Here is a 22,701-nt window from a genome sequence, read left to right as displayed (position 1 = left end):
AGGGTATCTGTGTGGGATCTGAGCTTTAGGGCTCATGTGCACGTACCTGCTGAATATTCTGCAGCGATTTCACAGCACATGTGCGCTTCAAATCGCTGCAGAAACACTGCACAATGAATGCAGTATTTTTTGTTAAAAAAAGCCAATTTGATGCGCTATGGCTGCTGTCCCCACCATATACAGAGTGGCAGCTGCATCCAGAACGCACAAATAATTGACATGTTGCTTTTAAGAGTGCACAAATTTGGGTCAAAATTTTAGCACCCAAATCGCTGCATTCAAAAAAGCAACGTGCACACGTCTCATGCACAATCTACATAAATTGTGCAGGGGACACAGGACGCATGCATTTACGCTGCAGTGCAATATGCAGCGTAACTGCATGTAAATACGCAACGTGTGCACGAGCCCTTAGGCTACTTTCAGACATCCGTTTTTTTCCATCAGTCACAATCCGTTGTGTGACTGATACGACGGATCCGTCTTAGATTGTGGTAAAACTGATGCGACGAATCCAGTAAAAGAACGGATTCATTGTACCACTGTATGTTCCATGGCAAAGGTTATTTGCAATTGAAAACCTATATGAACACATCCCGGAGAGGGGAAAGAGAGAGAGAGAGAGAATTTTTTTCTAACCAGAAAGGAATTTCACACATCTGAGCATGCTCGGTTGCTAAAAGACGGATCCGTCACCAGAATCCGTCATTTCACGGAATCCGATGGATCCTGCACCCATAGGCTTCCATTATAACAAGCGAAGGACGCCGACAAACATTTTTCGACGGATCCGTTGCGCGACGGAAGCAACGCAAGACCATCAGTCGCAATCTGTCGTTAATATAGGTCTATGCGAAAAACGGAATCCTGCAAATTATTTTGCAGGATTCAGCTTTTTCTCAAAGCGACGAATTGTGACTGAGGGAAAATGAAGGAAATGTGAAAGTAGCCTACATATACATTTTCATTATTACCATAGGAAACTGTATTTCATCAGTTATATTTTTGCATGTAGTTGTACGAAAACAGATCACAAATCTAGGTCACAAAAAAAAAATGTATACAAGGATAGCACACAAATGACAGTGAGGATGAAAAGTTTTCTGCACCGTTATTTAGCTATTGAAATTCAATAATGGACAGAGGGTTTTAATTTCTAATGGATGATGGCTTCTTGACATGTATTACTATAGTCAAACTGATATGATTGCATTTTTTTGTGTTTAGTGAAGCATCAAGCACTAATAGCGCAGCTGAGAAAATGGAAAGAAAAGGCCAAGAGTACTACAATGAGGTACCAGGAAAAGAGCCCCCTGCTGGAGGATTACTGGATAAAAGGATGCAGGTGGAAATCTCAGATATGAGAAGTGATGGAGATAAGAAAGGCCTTAAGGTTGGTCCCCCAACTTTCCAATGACATGTAAATAATGCATTTGTCGCGGGCGGAGGAGGGGACGCTGCGCTCACCCACTGCTTGGGTCCGGCTGCTGCTGCTACTGCTCGGTGGTGGCTCGAGCGGTGGGCCGGATCCTGGGGTCTCGAGCGGCGTTCCTCGCCCGTGAGTGAAAGGGGGAATTGGTGTGCGGTTTGGGGGGATATTGTCCGTGACGCCACCCACGGTTGTGGTGAGGTTGTGACACCACCGCTGCTCTGGACGGGTATCCCGGGAGCGATGACAGGGAGCAGCTTGGATGTTGGTTCTCCCCTCCGTGGGGGATTGGTTGTCCCGGGGCCCAGTGAGGGGGGTAGGGATGACAGGCGGGTTACGGGGCCTGGTGAGGTGCAGGGTCGCGGGGGCAGCGCTGTGCCGCATGGCACGGTGGTACTTACTCAGCCAGTAATTCACACAGAGTCTCTGGTCAAACAAACGGCTGGATGGACGGGTCCCACAGGCGGCTGCGGTAGTTCTCCTTCCGGTAGGTTGATGGTGACTGCCTTTCCCTGCACCTGAGTTGTGTTTATGGTTCCAATGGCTTCCCACCGGTAACCCGCTCCCCAGCTTGGATGGATGCTGAGGGAGCCCCTTTTGCCCGCAGGCTCTGGCCCTGGGAACTGTAGCCTTGGCGGTGACTGTGTTTCCCACTATGGTGTGAGCTGTTGCCTTCAATCAGGTCTTGGCTGCTGGGAAACCCCGGAGGTTCCCTTTGCTAATGGATTTGACCGGTTTTACGGCGACTCCTAGCCTGGTTGGGGTCCGTAGGCCCTGCCGAATGGTGCTGGCTTCTCTTCACTCCCCGATCCGGTACCAGCAGGCCACCGCCTGTCCCCGGTCCTTACGGTTCACTTCAATCAGCCTCTCCTGCAGACGGTCACCACCGTCCGCCAACCTTGCTGTCCGTGCCCGGGCCACACACCCGGACACCGTCAGGCTGCTCCTTTACCACTCCTCTCCCAAACTCCACTACCACTAAACTGACTACTTTTCCCGCCTCCAGGACTGTGAACTCCTCGGTGGACGGGACAAACCGCCTGGCCCACCCCTTGGTGTGGACATCAGCCCCTGGAGGAAGGCAACAAGGATTTGTGTTTGACTTAGGTGTGCCTAGCCGGGGTGTGGGGTGTGTTGGTGTAGTACCTGTGACGACCTGGCTTGTCCAGGGCGCCACACATTGACTGTCAAAATGTTTGTTCCTTCGTATGTTGCAATATGTTGTTCTTAATGTAGCAGTATATTAATTTTTATTTATACTCATTCTGTCCCTAGTCTTCCAATATAGACATTGTCATTGAAATGGTAACACCAAGAAGGAATGTTACTTAATTATGGAAATCACAGGATGGATAGACATGGCAATTATTTATTAGTGATGAAAAATGGAAACAAAAATTTACAGTTTAGATTATATGGTTTCCTTTGGCAACTCCAGATTCCTCTTAAACCACAAAGTACACCAATGACATTATCGTGCCCTTAAAACTGGTTTAATTGACATTTGAAGGACAGAATTGCAGTCGGGTACTAACTAATATGTGCAACAATGTACAATGAAAATGACATGGTCGAAAATAAATTCCAGAGGTCATATGTTACTTTTCCTCTATATATATTTTCTTAACTGATGTTTTCTATCTTAGGTGGGTTGCCCCCAAAGTGCCAACATATATGAGAATTGTTTAGAGAACCAGAAGACAGTAGGTATGCAGTATTTATTATATTTTAGAGCTTACTTTATAGTAATATAGAACAATATAAAAAAAGTGTATAACATAATTTTTCCAATTTTCCATATCGCAATGTATTAAAAGTTAATTGAGAAATCTTACAGCTTTGACAGTAGCCCCTAAGCCTTAATATCAGATTCCTAAATCCTGTTTGTATCTGATCACTGCTCAGCAGTCACTATCATCACATGCAGAATAATGATGGATAACACCTCCAGATACAGTAGATAACACAGGATCAACCCTTTAAAGGGAACCTGCCAGGTCCCAAAATACTTTTAACCTGCGGATACGGGTTTAATCTGTAGGTACAGTGGGTATGGAAAGTATTCAGTCGCCTTTAAACTTTTCACTCTTCGGTTCATTGCAGCCATTTGGTAAATTCAAAAAAGTTCTTTTTTTTCTCATTAATGGACACTCTGCACCCCATCGTGACAGAAAAAAACAGAAAAGTAAAACTTTTTACAAATTTATTAAACAAGAAAAACTGAAAAATCACATGGTCATAAGTATTCAGATTCTTTGCTCAGTATTGAGTAGAAGTACTCTTTTGAGCTAGTACAGCCATGAGTCTTCTTGGGGATGATGAAACAAGTTTTTCAAACCTGGATTTGGGGATCCTCCACCATTCTTCCTTGCAGATCCTCTCCAGTTCTGTCAGGTTGGATAGTGAATATTGGTGGACAGTCATTTTCAGATCTCTCCAAAGATGCTCAATTGGGTTTAGGTCAGGGCCCTGACTGGGCTAGTCAAGAATGGTCACAGAGTTGTTCTGAAGCCACTTCTTTGTTATTTTAGATGCTCAATTGGGTTTAGGTCAGGTCCCTGGCTGGGCCAGTCAAGAATGGTCACAGAGTTGTTCTGAAGCCACTTCTTTGTTATTTTAGCTGCGTGTTTAGGGTCATTGTCTTGTTGGAAGGTGAACCTTCAGCCAAGTCTGAGGTCCAGAGCACTCTGGAAGAGGTTTTCTTCCAGGATATCTCTGTACTTGGCCGCATTCATCTTTCTTTCAATTGAAACCAGTTGTCCCATCTTCAAGGGATTTCTAAACATCCATTAGCCTTCTAACACAGTTAGCAAACACAATGGTAAATTAGAACACTGGAGTGGTGGTTTTTAGAAATGGGCCTCTATACACCTATGTAGATATTGCATTAAAGACCAGACGTGTGCAGCTAGAATAGTCATTTACCACATTAACAATGTATAGAGTGTATTTATGTTTAATTTAATGTTAGCTTCATTGAAAAAAAATGTGCTTTCCTTTCAAAAATAAGGAAATATCTGTGACCCTAAACTTTTGAACTGTAGTGTGTGTGTATATATATAAAAAATATAATATATAAAGCTGAGAGTATGTATGTGTGTGTGTATGTATGTATGTCCGCTAATGGAATCCGCATTTACAATCATCAAATTTTGCACAGACGCCTCATGTGACCCAGGGAACGTCGTAGACTATGATTTGACAGGAAAATTTAACTCCACGCTTTACAGTTACTCTCCAAAAAACATGTCTCCATTAAAGTGACTGGAGCTTGGAACTACAGTTTATTAATAGCAGCTGTGATTGGTTGCTATAGAAACAAAGGACAGTGTTAGTATAATAAGCTTATATGTGAGGTAATATGATGTCAGTGGGGAGATGGATAGAGACAGACAGACAGGGAAAGAGACAGAGAGATACAGACAGAGAGACAGACAGACAGAGACAGATGATGAAAGAGACAGACAGAGACAGACCTGGGAAAGAGACAGATAGGGAAAGAAACAGAGAAATAGAGACAGACAAGAGACAGACAGAGACAAGCAGATGGGGAAAGAGACAGACGGGGAAAGAGACAAACCTTGAAAGAGACAGATCTGGAAAGAGACAGACCAGGAAAGAGACACACCAGGAAAGAGACAGACGTGGAAAGAGACAGACGGGGAAAGAGACAAACAGGGAAAGAGACAGACGGGGAAAGAAACAGACCTGGAAAGAGACAGATGGGGCAACACAAATGGGGCAAGAGACAGATGGGAAAAGAGAGAGGCAGACAGACATAGAGACAGACACAGAGATAGAGACAGACAGACATAGAGACACAGAGATGGAGACAGATAGACTGGTACAAAGACAGACAGAGACATAGAAACAGACAGACAAGGAAAGAGACAGAGAGAAACAGACAGCAACACACAGACAGAGACTGGGAGAGAGACAGTTACTATCCCGGGCAACGCCTGAGTACTACAGCTAGTATATATATATATATATATATATATATATATATATATATATATATATATATATATATAAAACAATTACAATTTAAAAAATAAATAAACATTGTGAATTAGCAAATAACAGACTTTTTATACATTTTATACCTGGTTTTATATACAGTTAGGTCCAGAAATATTTGGACAGTGACACAAGTTTTGTTATTTTAGCTGTTTACAAAAACATGTTCAGAAATACAATTATATATATAATAAGGGCTGAAAGTGCACACTCCCAGCTGCAATATGAGAGTTTTCACATCCAAATCGGAGAAAGGGTTTAGGAATCATAGCTCTGTAATGCATAGCCTCCTCTTTTTCAAGGGACCAAAAGTAATTGGACAAGGGACTCTAAAGGCTGCAATTAACTCTGAAGGCGTCTCCCTCGTTAACCTGTAATCAATGATGTAGTTAAAAGGTCTGGGGTTGATTACAGATGTGTGGTTTTGCATTTGGAAGCTGTTGCTGTGACCAGACAACATGCGGTCTAAGGAACTCTCAATTGAGGTGAAGCAGAACATCCTGAGGCTGAAAAAAAAGAAAAAATCCATCAGAGAGATAGCAGACATGCTTGGAGTAGCAAAACCAACAGTCGGGTACATTCTGAGAAAAAAGGAATTGACTGGTGAGCTTGGGAACTCAAAAAGGCCTGGGCGTCCACGGATGACAACAGTGGTGGATGATCGCCGCATACTTTCTTTGGTGAAGAAGAACCCGTTCACAACATCAACTGAAGTCCAGAACACTCTCAGTGAAGTAGGTGTATCTGTCTCTAAGTAAACAGTAAAGAGAAGACTCCATGAAAGTAAATACAAAGGGTTCACATCTAGATGCAAACCATTCATCAATTCGAAAAATAGACAGGCCAGAGTTAAATTTGCTGAAAAACACCTGATGAAGCCAGCTCAGTTCTGGAAAAGTATTCTATGGACAGATGAGACCAAGATCAACCTGTACCAGAATGATGGGAAGAAAAAAGTTTGGAGAAGAAAGGGAACGGCACATGATCCAAGGCACACCACATCCTCTGTAAAACATGGTGGAGGCAACGTGATGGCATGGGCATGCATGGCTTTCAATGGCACTGGGTCACTTGTGTTTATTGATGACATAACAGCAGACAAGAGTAGCCGGATGAATTCTGAAGTGTACCGGGATATACTTTCAGCCCAGATTCAGCCAAATGCCGCAAAGTTGATCAGACGGCGCTTCATAGTACAGATGGACAATGACCCTAAGCATACAGCCAAAGCTACCCAGGAGTTCATGAGTGCAAAAAAGTGGAACATTCTGCAATGGCCAAGTCAATCACCAGATCTTAACCCAATTGAGCATGCATTTCACTTGCTCAAATCCAGACTTAAGACGGAAAGACCCACAAACAAGCAAGACCTGAAGGCTGCGGCTGTAAAGGCCTGGCAAAGCATTAAGAAGGAGGAAACCCAGCGTTTGGTGATGTCCATGGGTTCCAGACTTAAGGCAGTGATTGCCTCCAAAGGATTCGCAACAAAATATTGAAAATAAAAATATTTTGTTTGGGTTTGGTTTATTTGTCCAATTACTTTTGACCTCCTAAAATGTGGAGTGTTTGTAAAGAAATGTGTACAATTCCTACAATTTCTATCAGATATTTTTGTTCAAACCTTCAAATTAAACGTTACAATCTGCACTTGAATTCTGTTGTAGAGGTTTCATTTCAAATCCAATGTGGTGGCATGCAGAGCCCAACTCGCGAAAATTGTGTCACTGTCCAAATATTTCTGGACCTAACTGTAGATATATTTTAGATTTGGTATCCCTATAATCATAATAATTTGTGCAATATAGTAAACAAGTTATTTACGGTGATTGGTAAATTAAGTAGTAAAAACTGTCATAATTGATTTCTCTCTCCATTTATCCTATAAAAGAAATGTAATAAAAATGCATTACTGAGGCTGTGTTCACTCGGAGGATAAAAGCTGCGTTTTTCTGGTAAATGTTTTGACACTGAAATTCTGCTGTTTAACTGTGCAGTGTGGATCTGCTTTAATGAAAAGTCTTGTGAACAGTGAACTTTGCAGTTTTGGTGACTTTTTTTTTCTCTATACGCTTCTATGGAAAGTCTAAAAATGAAGAGTGTAAAACTCGCTGTTGCTTTTTAAAGGGCAGCAACAAAGCATTTGTATACTATAAAAAACATATTAAAAATGCTGCTTGAAATCTGCACTAAAAACTTTCCAAATAAAGGGGAAAACAACATAAAAAAAGAAAAGCGAAAACACAATAGCAGGGAAGATTGTTATTGCATAGTTTGGTGCAGTCACCTGCAGAAAACATGTAGGTAAAAAGAAGCTGGGAGAATGCAGCATTTATACTATGTGTGTACACAGTCTTACAGATGCAAAAAAGCAAGACCTTATACACTAAACCGTACGTAGAAATGAAAAATGTATGGCTATGAATGAATGAGCAAAAAATAAATCCATAGGTTCCAACCATCCCGGATACATTAGGAGAGTGCTGGATCTGGGTCTGCTCCCTGCTGTCTGGTGGTCTGCTAAATGGCCCTGGTTATGCCTCCTCAGATATATCTTCCTGCCAGGGTAGAAAGATATGGTAAATGGGGTTTGTCTAAAAGCTTTATCTTTTTGTTAGCGGTGCTTCGGTGTCTTGTGATTTGTGGCCTGCCGACAGCTCCAGTATTTCATATAAATACATCTCTATGACAGCCTCATTCTGTCCTCATTCTGGCTCTCATAGAGATGCATTGAGAGCTTGTGACGTAACTTGTGATTTACGGCCAGTCAGAAGTTACCAGCACAAGATGGCATCGCAAGACCGAAGCGGCATCGAAAAACGATGACACCGCCAGAAGGTGAGAATTTGACAGGGTACAGGGGCTTAGGTTTAAAACACCACTCTAGCTCTGAAACAAAATCTGCTGGAGTGGTGATTTAAAGCAGCTGCTTTGGCTTCATATATGTTTCATAAAATCTTTATATAACTGGAGTTTACATACTTTAATTTAGTTCCCAAATAAATTAAACCAAACTTGTATTTTCAGGTGTCACTACACAGAATGAACACATGCAAGATATGCTGTCCAGCAGTGACATTTTGGATGATCCATGTTATATGAATACAGTGACAAAAACTGAAAATCAAGATAAAACTCAGTTTTCAGGAAAAGCTTGTGTAAAATCAAGTATGCAGACATCTTATTTTCCTATTTTACATTGTTGCATCAATATGTAGTGATGTTTCCTTACCCAAAGCTTACAAGATGTTCCAGAAAAGTTGCATGTCTAGTGAGGCAAAGCTTCTCCTGAATGTTTTCTTTGTGAGTTAGGGTACTTTCACACTTGCGTTAATTTCCTTCCGTCACAATCCGCCCTTTTGGAAAACAGCGGAATCCATTAACGGATTCCGCTGTTTCCCAGACTTGTATGAATGACGGATTGTGCCAAAATCACCTGCATTGCTTCCGCTGGCCAACGCTGCGTTGCATCCGCCGGGCGGAAGGAACGCAGCATGTAACGTTTTTTGAGTGGCGGAATCCTCTATTTTTCACTGCACATGCTTATCTTTTTTTTTTTTTTTTCTTAATCACAGAAACTTTATTTTGTCTCTCGGTTGCCGAACGTTCAGCTGAGCGCCCGGCAGCTGGCATGTGAGAGCTCTCAGCTGAGCGCCCGGCCGCCAGCATGTGAGAGCTCTCAGCTGAGCACCCGGCAACCGGCATGTGAGAGCACTCAGCTGAGCGCCTGGCCGCCGTCATGTGAGAGCTCTCAGCTGAGCGCCCGGCTGCCGGCATGTGAGAGCTCTCAGCTGAGCGCCCGGCCGCCGGCATGTGAGAGCTCTCAGCTGAGCGCCCGGCCGCCGGCATGTGAGAGCTCTCAGCTGAGCGCCCGGCTGCCGGCATGTGAGAGCTCTCAGCTGAGCGCCCGGCCGCCGGCATGTGAGAGCTCTCAGCTGAGCGCCCGGCCGCCGGCATGTGAGAGCTCTCAGCTGAGTGCCCGGCTGCCGAGTGATCAGCTGATCATTCACAATAGTCAGCTGCCGGTAAAACTGTAAAAAAATAAATAAATAAAATAAAAAGAAAAAGCTTTCCGTTGTTTTGTACGATCCGTTGCATCCGTTGTGTCATTATATGCAACGCATCCGTTGCATCCGTCACACAACGCAATGCAACGGATGCCGTTCAACGCAAGTGTGAAACTAGCCTTACATGTACTTCCCAATTAAATATCCTCATCAGTTGTGGCATACAAGGACATTGCAGAATCACTATTGGTTTTCTCAATTACGAGAAAGATGACAGAAGCAGCATTATCCTTTTGCAGCCATGATCTGAACGCTTAACCCCTTCACGACCATGGACGGATATATCCGTCATGGAGCGTGTCCCGTTAAGCCCCGCCCCCTGCCGCGGGCATGCGGCGGCGGTCGGCACACATATCAGCTGTTTTCAACAGCTGACATGTGTGCCTGCTAGCCGCGGGTGGAATCGCTTCCACCCGCGGCCATTAACCCCTTAAATCTTGCTGCCAAAGTCTGGCAGCAAGATCTAAATGCGCACAGCCATGTTTTTTACTTACCGCCGCCCCCACCGGAAGTCACGTGCGTGATCACGTGACTATCGGTGGTTGCCATCGTAGCACAGGGTCATGTGATGACGCCTGCAGCTATGATGTTTCACTTTCGTTTTCCCTTGGCACGGAGCAGAGGGAAAAAGAAAGTGACTGTATCTGCTGTTTACAGCTGTATAGCTGTGATCAGCAGATAGATAATAGCGATCGGATTGCTGATCGCTATAGCCCCCTAGGGGGACTAGTAAAATAAAAAAAAAAAGTAAAAAAAAAGTTTTAAAAAATAAAAAAAAACAAAAAACCTAAAAGTTCAAATCACCCCCCTTTCCCCCATTGAAAATTAAAGGGTTAAAAAATAAATAAATATACACATTTGGTATCGCCGCGTTCAGAAATGCCCGATCTATCAAAATATAAAATCAATTAATCTGATTGGTAAACGGCGTAGTGGCAAAAAATTTCCAAATGCCAAAATTACGTTTTTTGGTCGCCGCAAGTTTTACGCAAAATGCAATAACAGGCGATCAAAACGTAGCATCTGCGCAAAAATGGTACCATTAGAAACGTCAGCTCGAGACGCAAAAAATAAGCCATCACTGAGCCATAGATCCCAAAAAATAAGAACGCTACGTGTTTCGGAAAATGGCACAAAACGTGCGCCACTTTTATTGGACAAACTTGTGAATTTTTTTAACCCCTTAGATACAAGTAAACCTATACATGTTTGGTGTCTACAAACTCGCACCAACCTCAGGCATCATACCCACACATCAGTTTTACCATATAGTGAACACCGTGAATAAAACATCCCAAAAACTATTGTGCCATCACACTTTTTTTGCAATTTTTCCGCATTTGGAATGTTTTCCAGTACACCACATGGTAAAACTTATGGTTTCATTTAAAAGTACAACTTGTCCCGCAAAAAACAAGCCCTCATATGGCAAGATTGACGGAAAAATAAAAAAGTTACGGCTCTCGGAAGAAGGGGAGCAAAAAACAAAAACGGAAAGTGCCCCGGGGCTGAAGGGGTTAAAGGGACTCTGTCAGCAGGTTTCTGCAATGTACTCAGAAGACAGCATGCAGAATTAAAACTGAACATTCAGCCCTGGTGTCTTATCTCTGTCTGTATTTGTTTACCTGCAATGTTAGTTTAAGCCTCTTATTGGTATCATTTGTGGGTCTCAGCTGCTCATTAATTCTAGTCCGACTCCTCCCCATTCTGTGATTAGCAGCTTCTGTCTAAGAAAATGTACACTGAAAGCCTGGTGTGGGCGGGGGCAGCTCTCCCAACACTACTACATACAAAATCTAAATCTTTCACTGTATCAGAATGGCTGCAAACAGTAATCTAAGTGATACATTGTTGAACTCAGGATATCTTTGCCTACATCATGCTGCTGTTAGATGAGGTAGTAAAAACCTGCTGACAGATTCCCTTTAATTACACATCATATGACCTCATTTGTGATACTAGGCTGTGCAACATTGTGCTGAGATAATATTGCATAAGGTGGAATAACCATATACTGTGTAGACATAGTTCATTTGAATATTTCAAGAGTTATATAGATGAGAAAATGACACCTTTTAAATAAACAAAATAGCTTATTATTTTATTAATGAAGGCAATATGTCCTAAGTAAAGGATACTAATGATAATGAGTAGTCATACTACTGTAGATTAATCACCAATGCTCCCTATTAACAGTAGAAACACATAATTTATTTTTATTTTCTTCATGTCATAGTAATTCAAAGTCCTGAAGACAATTGCAAAGCAAGCAAATCACCCATCAACAGCTCTGTGCTGAACGAAGCATGGTATCATGGGAAGATGAATCGAAAGCTTGCAGAGAGCATGCTCATTCATGATGGAGATTTTTTAGTTCGAGAGAGCACAACATCAATTGGTCAGTATGTACTGAGTGGCCTTCATGGTGGACATCCAAAACATCTCCTGCTAGTGGACCCAGAGGGTAAAGTAAGTATATCTTAGTTTTCTATTTTTCCCATAAAGCAAAAACACACCCACTATTAACAGAACAGAAAATGTCACATTTTAAAAATGACCAGAGGGTACGATGTATTATGCCATAATTACCGTGGGTACGGAAAGTATTCAGACCCCTTTACATTTTTCATTCTTAGTTTCATTGCAGCCATTTGGCAAATTTAAAAAAGTTTGTTTTCTTTTCTCATTAATGCACTCTACATCCCATCGTGATAGAAAAAACCCAGGAATATAGAAATTTTTGCAATTTTTTTAAACAACAAAAACTGAAATATCACATGGTCATAAGTATTCAGACCCTTTGCTCAGTATTGAGTAAAAGCACCCTTTTGAGCTAGTACAGCCATGAGTCTTCTTGGGAATGATACAAGTTTTTCACACCTGGATTTGGGGATCCTCTGCCATTCTTCCTTGTAGATCCTCTCCAGTTCCGTCATGTTGGATGGTGAACATTGATGGACAGCCATTTTCAGGTCTCTCCAGAGATGCTCAATTGGGTTTAGGTCAGATCTCTGACTGGGCCAGTCAAGATGGTCACAGAGTTGTTCTGAAGCCACTCCTTTGTTATTTTAGCTGTGTGCTTAGGGTCATTGTTTTTTTGGAAGGTGAACCTTCGGCCAAGTCTGAACTCCAGAGCACTCTGGAAGAGGTTTTCTAACAGGATATCTCTGTACTTGGCCGCATTCATCTTTCTTTCAATTGCAACCAGTCGTCCTCCCCCTGCAGCTGAAAACACCCCAATAGCATGATGCTGCCACCCCCATGTTTCAATGTTAGGATTGTATTGGGCAGGTGATGAGCAGTGCCTGGTTTTCTTCACACATACCGCTTAGAATTATCACCAAAAAGTTCAATCTTCATCTCATCAGACCAAAGAATGTTATTTCTCATAGTCTGGGAGCCTTTATGGGTTTGTTTTTTTTACATACTCTATGCGGGCTTTCATATGTCTTGCACTGAGGAGAGGCTTCTGTCGGGCCACTCTGCCATAAAGGTCCAACTGGTGGAGGGCTGCAGTGAGAGTTTGTGCCGCCCCTGAATATATCAGGGTACCACAGGGAACTGCATCTTTTCACCCAGGGTGCAGGACCTACCCCCCATGGTTCCAGGTTCCCAGAAACTGGTGTTTCGACCATCAGCATTACAAATCCCAATCAACACCTCACATCATGGCCTGTCAGACACACCAGTGGGTTGGTCAAGCTGGAATAGGGCCACCCACCTAGGGGTCAGGCAGACTGGTCTGAGGGAGGAACTAGAGAGTTCAATGAGAGCCCTCAAAGAGTGAAGAGCTGGAGAGATAGCTCCTGGGGAGCTAGACCTAGGTTGGGTCACAGACTGTGGTCCAGGACCAGAGGAGTTGGGGGACCGGTGGCAGTGACATTGGAAAAGGGTGCGATGGCCATAGTCTAGGAGGACTGTCGGCATCAGAAAACCCAAATTAACTGACCGGTACCGAGCATGACGGGGTACAGGACCCTAGCTCAGGAACCGATTCGACGTCCTGATAATTAACCTGGGAGGGAGAGTGTCTTCACTTCCCTAAGCGCTCAGAGATTAAAGGCATCAGCACACCGTGGGGGATAGCGTTTTCCAGTAAAGCAACCCACTGAAATCCCAAGTGCCAGCCATCAAGAGCAGAGCTACACTACACATAGTGAGCGAGGCCCCAACAGCTTCAAGCCAAGTGATCACAAACAGACAACTAAATTATGCACGGAGGTGGGCTCCGGATTACCAAGTGACACCGGTGGGAGTGGATACCTGGACGGGCTCCCCGCAGTGACTGTGGTACACAGAGGATTTGGTTTACCTTCAGTGTGAGTGTCTACTTTATAATCCTCATCCAGCACCACGATTACTCACAGTGAGTACCCTGGTCCCCTGCACCCTGCGCTCCCAAATAACCACCAAACACCCTGAGCCCGGGGCTTTCCCTACCTGTGGAGGGACTAACATCAGGCTGCTTAACTCCATCTGCCCCGGTACTCCTAACAGCAGCGGCGGTACTCCCATTACTGCAACCTACAGGTGGCGTCACGAACTTCTCCCCTGTAAATACCCCCTTTTTACGGATCAAAGTGTCTGCCAACCCGGGTCCGGGCCCCTAGAGCCACCACAATCCCGGATCTAAGGAGCCCGACCAACACCAGGGCGATACAAGTTGACTTTGTGGAACTTTCTCCAATCTCCCTACTGAACCTCTGGAGCTCAGCCACAGTGATCCTGGGGTTTTTCTTTACCTCTCTCATGAGTCTCTTCTCCCACGACTGCTCAGTTTGGCTGGACAGCCAGGTCTAGGAAGAGTTCTGGTGGTCCCAAACCTCTTCCATTTAAGGATTATAGAGGCCACTATGCTCTTAGGTACCTTGAGTCCTGCAGAGATTCTTTTGTAACCTTGGCAAGATTTGAGATTTGCCACAATTCTGTCTCTGAGCTCTTGGGCAGTTCCTTTTGATCTCATGATTCTCATTTGGTCAGACATACATTGTGAGCTGTGAGGGCTTATATAGACAGGTGTGTGCCTTTCGAAGTCATGCCCTATCAGTTTAAACACAGCTGGACTCCAATGAAGGAGTGGAACCATCTCAAGGAGGATCACAAGGAAATGGACAGCATGTGACTTAAATATGAGTGTCTGAGCAAAGCGTCTGAATACTTATGACCATGTGATATTTCAGTTTTTCTTGTTTAAAAAATTTGCAAAATGTCTACATTATTTTTTTTCTGTCAAGATGGGGTGCAGAGCGTGCATTAATGAGAAAAAAATGAACTTTTTTTGAATTTACCAAATGGCTGCAATGAAATAGAGTGAAAAATTGAAAGGGGTCTGAATACTTTCCGTACCCACTGTATTATCCATTTTCTTTTAAGATTTTTTTGGGAGAGTGTTTTATGGAAAAAAAAAGGATTCTAAAAAATTATACAATAAGTTATTCCAAGTTTTTTTTTTTAGTTTTCATGAAGTTTATAATTCTTAACTATTTCTGTAACATATAGGTCCAGAAATATTTGGACAGTTTCTGAATCTTCATGATTTGAGCTCGGCATGCAACTACTTTTAATTTAAAAATTAAACTGAGAGGCAATTGAAGTGTAGACTTTCAAGTTTAATGAAAGGGGTTGAGGAAATATATCATTTCTGGGCTCAAAAATAATTGGACAAAGTAATTTTACCATAAATAAAATGTTCATGTTTAATAGTTTGTAAGAGAATCCTATGCAGGTAATGACTGCCTAAAGTTTGGAAGCCAAGGACGTCCCCAAACACTGGGTTTCCTACTTTGATGCTTTGCAAGACCTTTACTGCAGTGTAGATGGGGTTTTTTTGTAAAGTCTAATCTGGCCTTCCTATTTTTAAGGCTGATAACCATATTTTTCAGACTATAAAAAGCACTGCACCATAAGAAGCACCTAGATTTTAGAGGCAGAAAATAGGGAAAAAAATTGCAGCAAAAACTGTGGTCATGACAAACTGTTATGAGGGGATCTGCTACTGACACTGTTATGTGGATAATGTCCCAAATTCTGTATTAATATCCCCCATACTGGCCCCTTCCAGGTATATATGTCCCCCATCCTGCTATATATGGTCCCAATCCTGGGCCCATACCGGTATATATGTCCCGAATCCTGGAATATGATCCCCATCATGGTCCCATCCTGGTATATATATATGTTATATATATATGTTCCTAACCCAGGTGTACATGTCACTAACCCTGGTATACATGTCCCTAATCCTGGTATATATTGTCCTCCATCCTGGTATACATCTTCCCCATCCTGGTATATAGGATCCCCATCATGGGCTCTTCCTGGTAAATATGTCTCTAATCCTGGTATATTTGTCCCCCCCATCCTGGTATATATGTCCCACATCATGGTTCCATTCTGGTATATTGCCACCATTAAGCATGGGGGTGGATCAATCATGCTTTGGAGTTGTGTTGCAGCCAATGGCACTGGAAACATTTCACGAGTACAGGGAAGAATGGGTTGAATGAAATGTCAACAAATTCTTTATGCGAACGTAACACCATCTGTAAAAAAGCTGAAGTTGAAAAGATGATGGCTTCTACAAATGGATAATGATCCTAAACACAACAAAATCCACAATAGACAACCTCAAAAGACACAAGGTGAAGGTTTTACAATGCCTCTCATAGTCCCCTGATCTGAACATCATTGACAATCTGTGGTTAGACCTTAAAAAAAGCACTGCATGCAAGACGACCTAAAACTGGAAGACTTTTCCAAGGAAGGATAGATGAAAATCCCTCAAACAAGAATTGAAAGTCTCTTGGCTGGCACCAGGGCCTTCCCTTTTTTTTTTGAGGCGTGTTACTTTTTTTTTTAAAGTAAGTTATGTGAACATAAACCAACAAGCATATAGTACATATTGGGGAAATAATACCACATATGAAAGTTAATAAGACAGTTAAGATATATATATATATATATATATATATATATATATATATATATATATATATATATATATATATGTGTATGTATATATATATTTTTTTTATATATATATATATCAATCACACAATGTATCATCAAGTTATGCATCATATAGGTTTTATCCACACCATTATTTAAAAGTACAAGGAAATAAATGTACAGAATCATACATGACAATTATATGTATATACATAGATCTTCTCAACTCTTGACTCCAACAGTCCCATATTGCATACTCCAACAGTCCCATAACACGCCTCAAAAAAGAAGCGGACGGATGACCCTCAAAACGGCTGTTAGGCTTCACTTGGGGATCTCTTGTGCCTAGTTACCTCACCTGTCTACTTGGTAAAACATCCCCTATGTGTCTGCATTATATTCTTTGCATTTGCACTTTAATAGCACTATAGCACCTTGTAATGTGTCTCTCAGGACTGTTCTGTTTTTGGGCGAGGTTTGTTTATAATAATCCCCCTCCTGGGATTTGGATTAGACACCTTTAATGTGCCTATGTTACATATATAATTGCAGTTGCATACTTTTATACACAGCAGCACATATGTGTATGTCCACTACACATTGCCATGTTTATAATTTCTTATGACTTTACTGTGGGTGATGAACTGGCATTGTGACCATTTTCCTGTCCTTTATTTTGCACCCATATGCATCCTATTTTTTATAAATTTTAAATAAAGATTATAATTTTTTGCACCTTTAGATCTCCTTTTTTCTTTTGGATGTTTATATTTAAATATCTGAATGATGTGATTTAGATGTATTTAGGTTGTATGATTTCAGTCACGTTCAGTCAGACTATCTTCAAATTATGCACGACCCCTGCACTGTGATGAATTGCCATGAATGGCTCGACGTCACGGTAATCTCCAATTAAATTCTATGTTTGCACACTGACATCCAGATCCCCAGGCATGTGCACTGAATTTGGGTGTATGTCCCCTGCTTCATCTCATATATGCGTATGCTACGGAGCCGCTGTGAGTCAGTGGCTATCTGACGTCTCCTTGTGAGCGTGGTTCTGGACCATGCATTTATGAAATGCAGCTGGGGACATTGACCCAGATTCAGTGCACTTGTCCGGGGAGCTAATGGTCAGTGCACAAGAATGGGATTTAACAGGAGATTGGTGTGACATTGTGCAATCAATAAGACTGCAATGGGTGTGCATAATTTGAAGAGAACCGTGGCTGAAATTATATAAAGCGCCACCCGAATGACTGAAAGAGAAGGTCTGTGATGCATTTACTTAATGATAAAAAGTGTTATTTTTTTAAGATAAAAAATGGGATCTTTTGTTTGAGAACACCATGTTAGCGATGCACATTGCATCACTAAGGCTGCGTGCCCACAATCAGGGTTCACAGGGTTTTCGATGCAGTGTGTGTCAGCTGCATCCAAAATTCTGCGTTGTACAGTACAATCGCAGTGGATGGGATTTCTAGAAATCCCATGCCCGCTGTGCTTGTTTTTCCTGCAGCATAAACTGACCTGCGGTGCAGCTTACCGAGCTGCAGCATGTCAGTTGTTTTCTGCGGAGTCACAATCGTCCTCCGCAGGAAGAACACAGCAAGAAACCGCAGCGCCCCGAACCCTGATCATGGGCACGAGCAGCTGCGCTCTCCAGGAGAGGAGTCTCGCAGCCCCGCGGGTCAGGACCCGCTGCGTCCAGGACAGCGAGTCCTTATTGTGTGCACGTACCCTAAGAAGACAGTGGAGTCAATTTAATATAGAAGAAAGATGTGACAGGTTCCCTTTAAGCAAGTCAAGAGTGAATGATAAAAGCGGGGAAAGAAAACATGTTTAGTTTACTTCTCTTCTTTGTCTACAAAGAGGCATCTTGAACTGCTCTGTACGAATTGGGCTTTTATTAACTGCAGAACTTTTAGAATAATATCTATAATGTGACCTATATACAGACTCTATCACACAGTTCTCTATAGTAATTTACACTAAACACAAATTTATGAATATCACACTGCTGTAATTAAAATTTTTTCTTTGTCTTATAGGTGAGAACTAAAGATCGTGTTTTTGACAATGTGAACCACCTAATAAAGTACCACATGGAAAACGAGTTGCCAATTACTTCATCTGGAAGTGAACTTAGTCTGAGGCAACCAGTCAGGAGGCAAGACGCTGATGCCCTCCACCGCTGAAAGGACTGCGGTTATATTGCCCGCATACAAACTATGGGATAGGTGCCAAATTCTGTTCATAAGTAAACACTACTTATGGACCTCGAATGTTCATAAAGACATGTGATAAATAATGGTCTCTTATTCATATATAGATGTGATTTGCGTTCAGGAAGAGGGCTATGCGCAACAACTACTATAAAAGCTGTCAAAGTTCTAAATAAAAATATACAAACAAATAACACATGAAAGCACAAACCCCCAATAATACGTCAGAGTCCGCCAAAACCAGAGGTATGTGCCTTGGAAGGAATACTCTCAGCAGGTTAAATGTTTTTGTATATATTACAATCAGCTCTACAAAACTCCGTATATTGTGTATAACTTTATGATATTATTGGAAGTTGCAAAATATGGAACATATTAAAATGGAAAACAAGCAAAGCTGGTATGTATATATACATAGTTCCACATGAAATTTTAGTAACTTTATATTTTTACTAACAATGCAATCTTTCTTTTGTATTGTAAATAGACATATATGGGTCAATAAAAAAAATCCTTTCTCTCTCCGTGACCCTGTATGGTAACAATCGTTCAGAAAAATCTTATATTTTTTGTTATAAGGGAATTATGCCATATGTGGTAAGTATCGATGAAACAAATAAGACATAAATTGCCAAAATATTGCATAATTAAGAGGGATGATCGAATACCACAAATATTCGGCTTTGCAAATATCCGACGGCTAGGTCATCACTATGCGAATATTCGATGCGCAATGTAAGTCTATAGGAAGCCCGAAAAGTTGTTATTCGGGTTTCCCATAGACTTACATTGCGCATCGAATATTCGCGAATAGTCGAGTAGCGGAGACCTATTCAGCACATATTTGCGAAGCTGAATATTTGTGTTATTCGATCATCCCTATTAATTAAGCAATGTTAGGAGTCTGGACAATGGACCTTCTGTTTTCTAATTATTTACAAGTAAATTAAAGGCTATGAACACCTTGGCATGAAAAAAATGCTTTTTACTCATATTAGTGGCTAACTTTAAAAAATAAACCTTTAGTAGTTTGTATCTGCAGTCTTTTTCCTATTTATAAAGTTTGCTTAACACAAGATTTAGGAAGCAAATGAATAATAAAAAAATCTCCCTGGTGTACATATTTCTTTAATAGTTCTGCCTCTATAGCAATTATATATGTCAAGAAAGCGGGAGATGTGAGTTGTGAAAATGTTTGGTATCCACTTTTCAGAGTTCTTTTATCATCTTAGAATTCATTACTCAGCGTTGATCACAAAGATAAAACAATTTCTGCCAGTGCATAGGTTACATTACACTTCTATTTTATTCAACATTAAATATTATTTCCCTGGGTGAACGAGATTTTGATATAAATGTGGTGGATTTCCTCCACATAGTCTGATTGTGTCTAATTAAAGTGCTACAAGTGCATCTCAATAAATTAGAATATCATCAAAATGTTAAAATTTATTTCAGTAATTTAATACAAAAAGGGAAATGTATATATTATATAGAGTCATTACAGAGTGATCTATTTCAAGAAGTGTTTATTTCTGTTAATGTTGATGATTATGGCTGACAGCCAATGAAAACCCAAAAGTCATTATCTGATAAAATTTAGAATATTATATAAGACCAACTGAAAAAATGATTTTACACTTAGAAATGTTGGCGCCTACTGAAAAGTCTGTACAGTAAATGCCTCAATACTTGGTCAGGGCTTCTTTTGCATAAATTACTGCATCAATGCGGTAATGTGGCATGGAGGCGATCAGAATATGGCACTGCTGAGGTGTTATGGAAGCCCAGGTTGATTTGATAGCAGCCTTCAGCTCGTCTGTTGTTAGGTCTGGTGTCTCTCATCTTCCTCTTGACAATACCCCATAGATTATCTATGGGGTTTAGGTCAGGCGAGTTAGTTGGCCAATCAAGCACAGTCATACTGTGGTAATTAAACCAGGTATTGATACTTTTGGCAGTGTGGACAGGTGCCAAATCCTGCTGGAAAATAAGATTTCCATCTCCAAAAAGCTTGTCTGCAGAGGGAAGCAGGAAGTGCTCTAAAATTTCCTGATAGACAGCTATGCTGACTTTGGTATTGCTAAAAAAAAGTGGACCTATATCAGCAGATCAAATGGCTTCCCAGACCATCACTGATTGTGGAAACTTCATACTAGACCTCAAGCAGCTTGGATTGTGGCTTCTCCACTCTTCCTCCAGACTCTGGGACCTTGATTTCCAAATAAAATGCAAAATTTACTTTCACATTAAAACAATACCATGGACCACTGAGCAACAGTCCCGTTCTTTTTCTCCTTGGTCCTGGTAAGATGCTTCTGGCATTGTCTATTGGTCATGAGTGGTTTGACACAAGGAATGCGACAGTTGTAGCCCATGTCCTGGATACGTCTGTGTGTGGTGGCTCTTGAAGCACTGACTCCAGCAGCAGTCCACTCCTTGTGAATCTCAGCTAAATTTCTGAATGGCCTTTTTTTAACGGTGCTATCAAGGCTGCGATTATCCCGGTTGCTTGTGCACATTTTTCTACGACACTTTTTCCTTCCACTCAACTTTCCATTATAATGCTTGAATACAGCACTCTGTGAACAGTCAGCTTGTTTAGCAATGACCTTTTGTGGCTTACCCTCCTTGTGGAGTGTGTCAATGATTTCCTTCTGGACATCTGTCAAGCCAGCAGTTTTTCCCATGATTGTGTAGCCTACTGAACCAGACTAAGGGACCATTTAAAATGCTTAGGAAGCCTTTGCAGGTGTTTTGTGATAATTATTCTTATTTTGTGAGATAATGACTCTTGGGTGTTCATTGGCTGTAAATCATAGTCAACAACAATAACAGAAATAAACTCTTGAAACTGATCACTCTGTTTGTAATGACTATATAATATATGCATTGCTTTTTGCATTACTGAAATAAATTAAATTTTTATTATAATCTAATTTACTGAGATACACTTGTATGCTCAAATTATAGTGTTCTGAATCTTTGACTTCATTTAGATATTTATTGGGGGCAATGTATATTAAAGTTATAGGAAGACTCCTTTTTCTTAACAGACTTTATCTTCGTAAAATATGTTTCTTATTGTAATCGATTCAAGACCTAAATTAAAAATTAAATAGTGTATAGTCACCTCCTGCATCTGCACCGTTCCAGAGATGTCAACACGACATTGTGACTTGTTGTGTCATGTGCTGGCTGCAGACAGTGAGTGTCGGCTCGTCAGCCTTTTTTGTTTTCATCGAAACAGACATCTGCTTTCATATAATATTGAAGAACAGCAGCCAAAGAACAGCTACTCATTCTCATTCTGTATTTGGCATGTCATTCTCTTCGAACAGCAAAGCCAATATAGTTGGAAAGGAGCCACTACAGGAGGTGAGTATAAACTGTTTTTATTTTATTTGGGTACTCAATTGATTAGACTTGGTTTGTCCAATAGTAGCGAATCTATTTAAAGGGTTTATCTGGGAGGTTTTGTTCTATGGTGCTAAGCACTTTTCAGCAGGTAGTTGCTAACTACTTGCCTGTTCTAATGCTACTGGCAGTGATTCTCCTGCTTCTGTAATGTCATTTCCACAGAGCAGATCTTTCTAATTTGCTCTGTCAATGTCACTGCTGACATCGTGTTGATTGACAGACGATTCCTTGATGTCTAAGTGCGGTGAGCCAGCTGTCAATCGACATGACTTCGGGCAATGCCCCGTTAATAGAGCAGAACAGAAGAGAGGGAACAGCTCTGTAGACATAATGTCACAGGAAGCAGAATTGCTTCCAAGAGAGATCCGTAATCGCTCTGACCTGAGAGAGATCAAGTGCCAAAACAGGAAGGTAGTTAGCAAATACCTGCTGATAGGCGCTTAGCCTCATAGAAAATAATTGGATAACCCCTTTAACCTGTTTAGAGTGACACAAATTAAACAAATTTGTAAGTTTGAAAATTATTTTAATTTTGGATCCTATTCCCTTTTTGATCAGCTATGCATTAAATTGTTTGCATGATTTCATTTATTTT

The 22,701-nt window shown here is 41.4% G+C and overlaps 1 protein-coding gene across 1 annotated transcript in view; it reads left to right on the top strand.

Annotated features, from left to right (window-relative positions):
• The window catches only part of SHC4 (SHC adaptor protein 4), a 135,021-nt gene extending 115,612 nt beyond the window's left edge, over positions 1-19,409 (top strand). Inside the window, exons 8-12 of the mRNA XM_075345806.1 lie at positions 1,228-1,393; positions 3,076-3,136; positions 8,474-8,614; positions 11,750-11,982; positions 18,513-19,409. Of these exons, the coding sequence (XP_075201921.1) occupies positions 1,228-1,393; positions 3,076-3,136; positions 8,474-8,614; positions 11,750-11,982; positions 18,513-18,659 (748 nt within the window). The 3' untranslated portion in view covers positions 18,660-19,409. The remainder of the gene's footprint in view (positions 1-1,227; positions 1,394-3,075; positions 3,137-8,473; positions 8,615-11,749; positions 11,983-18,512) is intronic.
• Positions 19,410-22,701: the final 3,292 nt, after the last annotated feature.

Source organism: Anomaloglossus baeobatrachus, chromosome 4 (assembly GCF_048569485.1).
Source record: "Anomaloglossus baeobatrachus isolate aAnoBae1 chromosome 4, aAnoBae1.hap1, whole genome shotgun sequence".
NCBI classification, from domain to species: domain Eukaryota; kingdom Metazoa; phylum Chordata; class Amphibia; order Anura; family Aromobatidae; genus Anomaloglossus; species Anomaloglossus baeobatrachus.
Note: the sequence above shows the minus strand (reverse complement) of the source record. Positions and strands in the feature narration are given on the sequence as shown.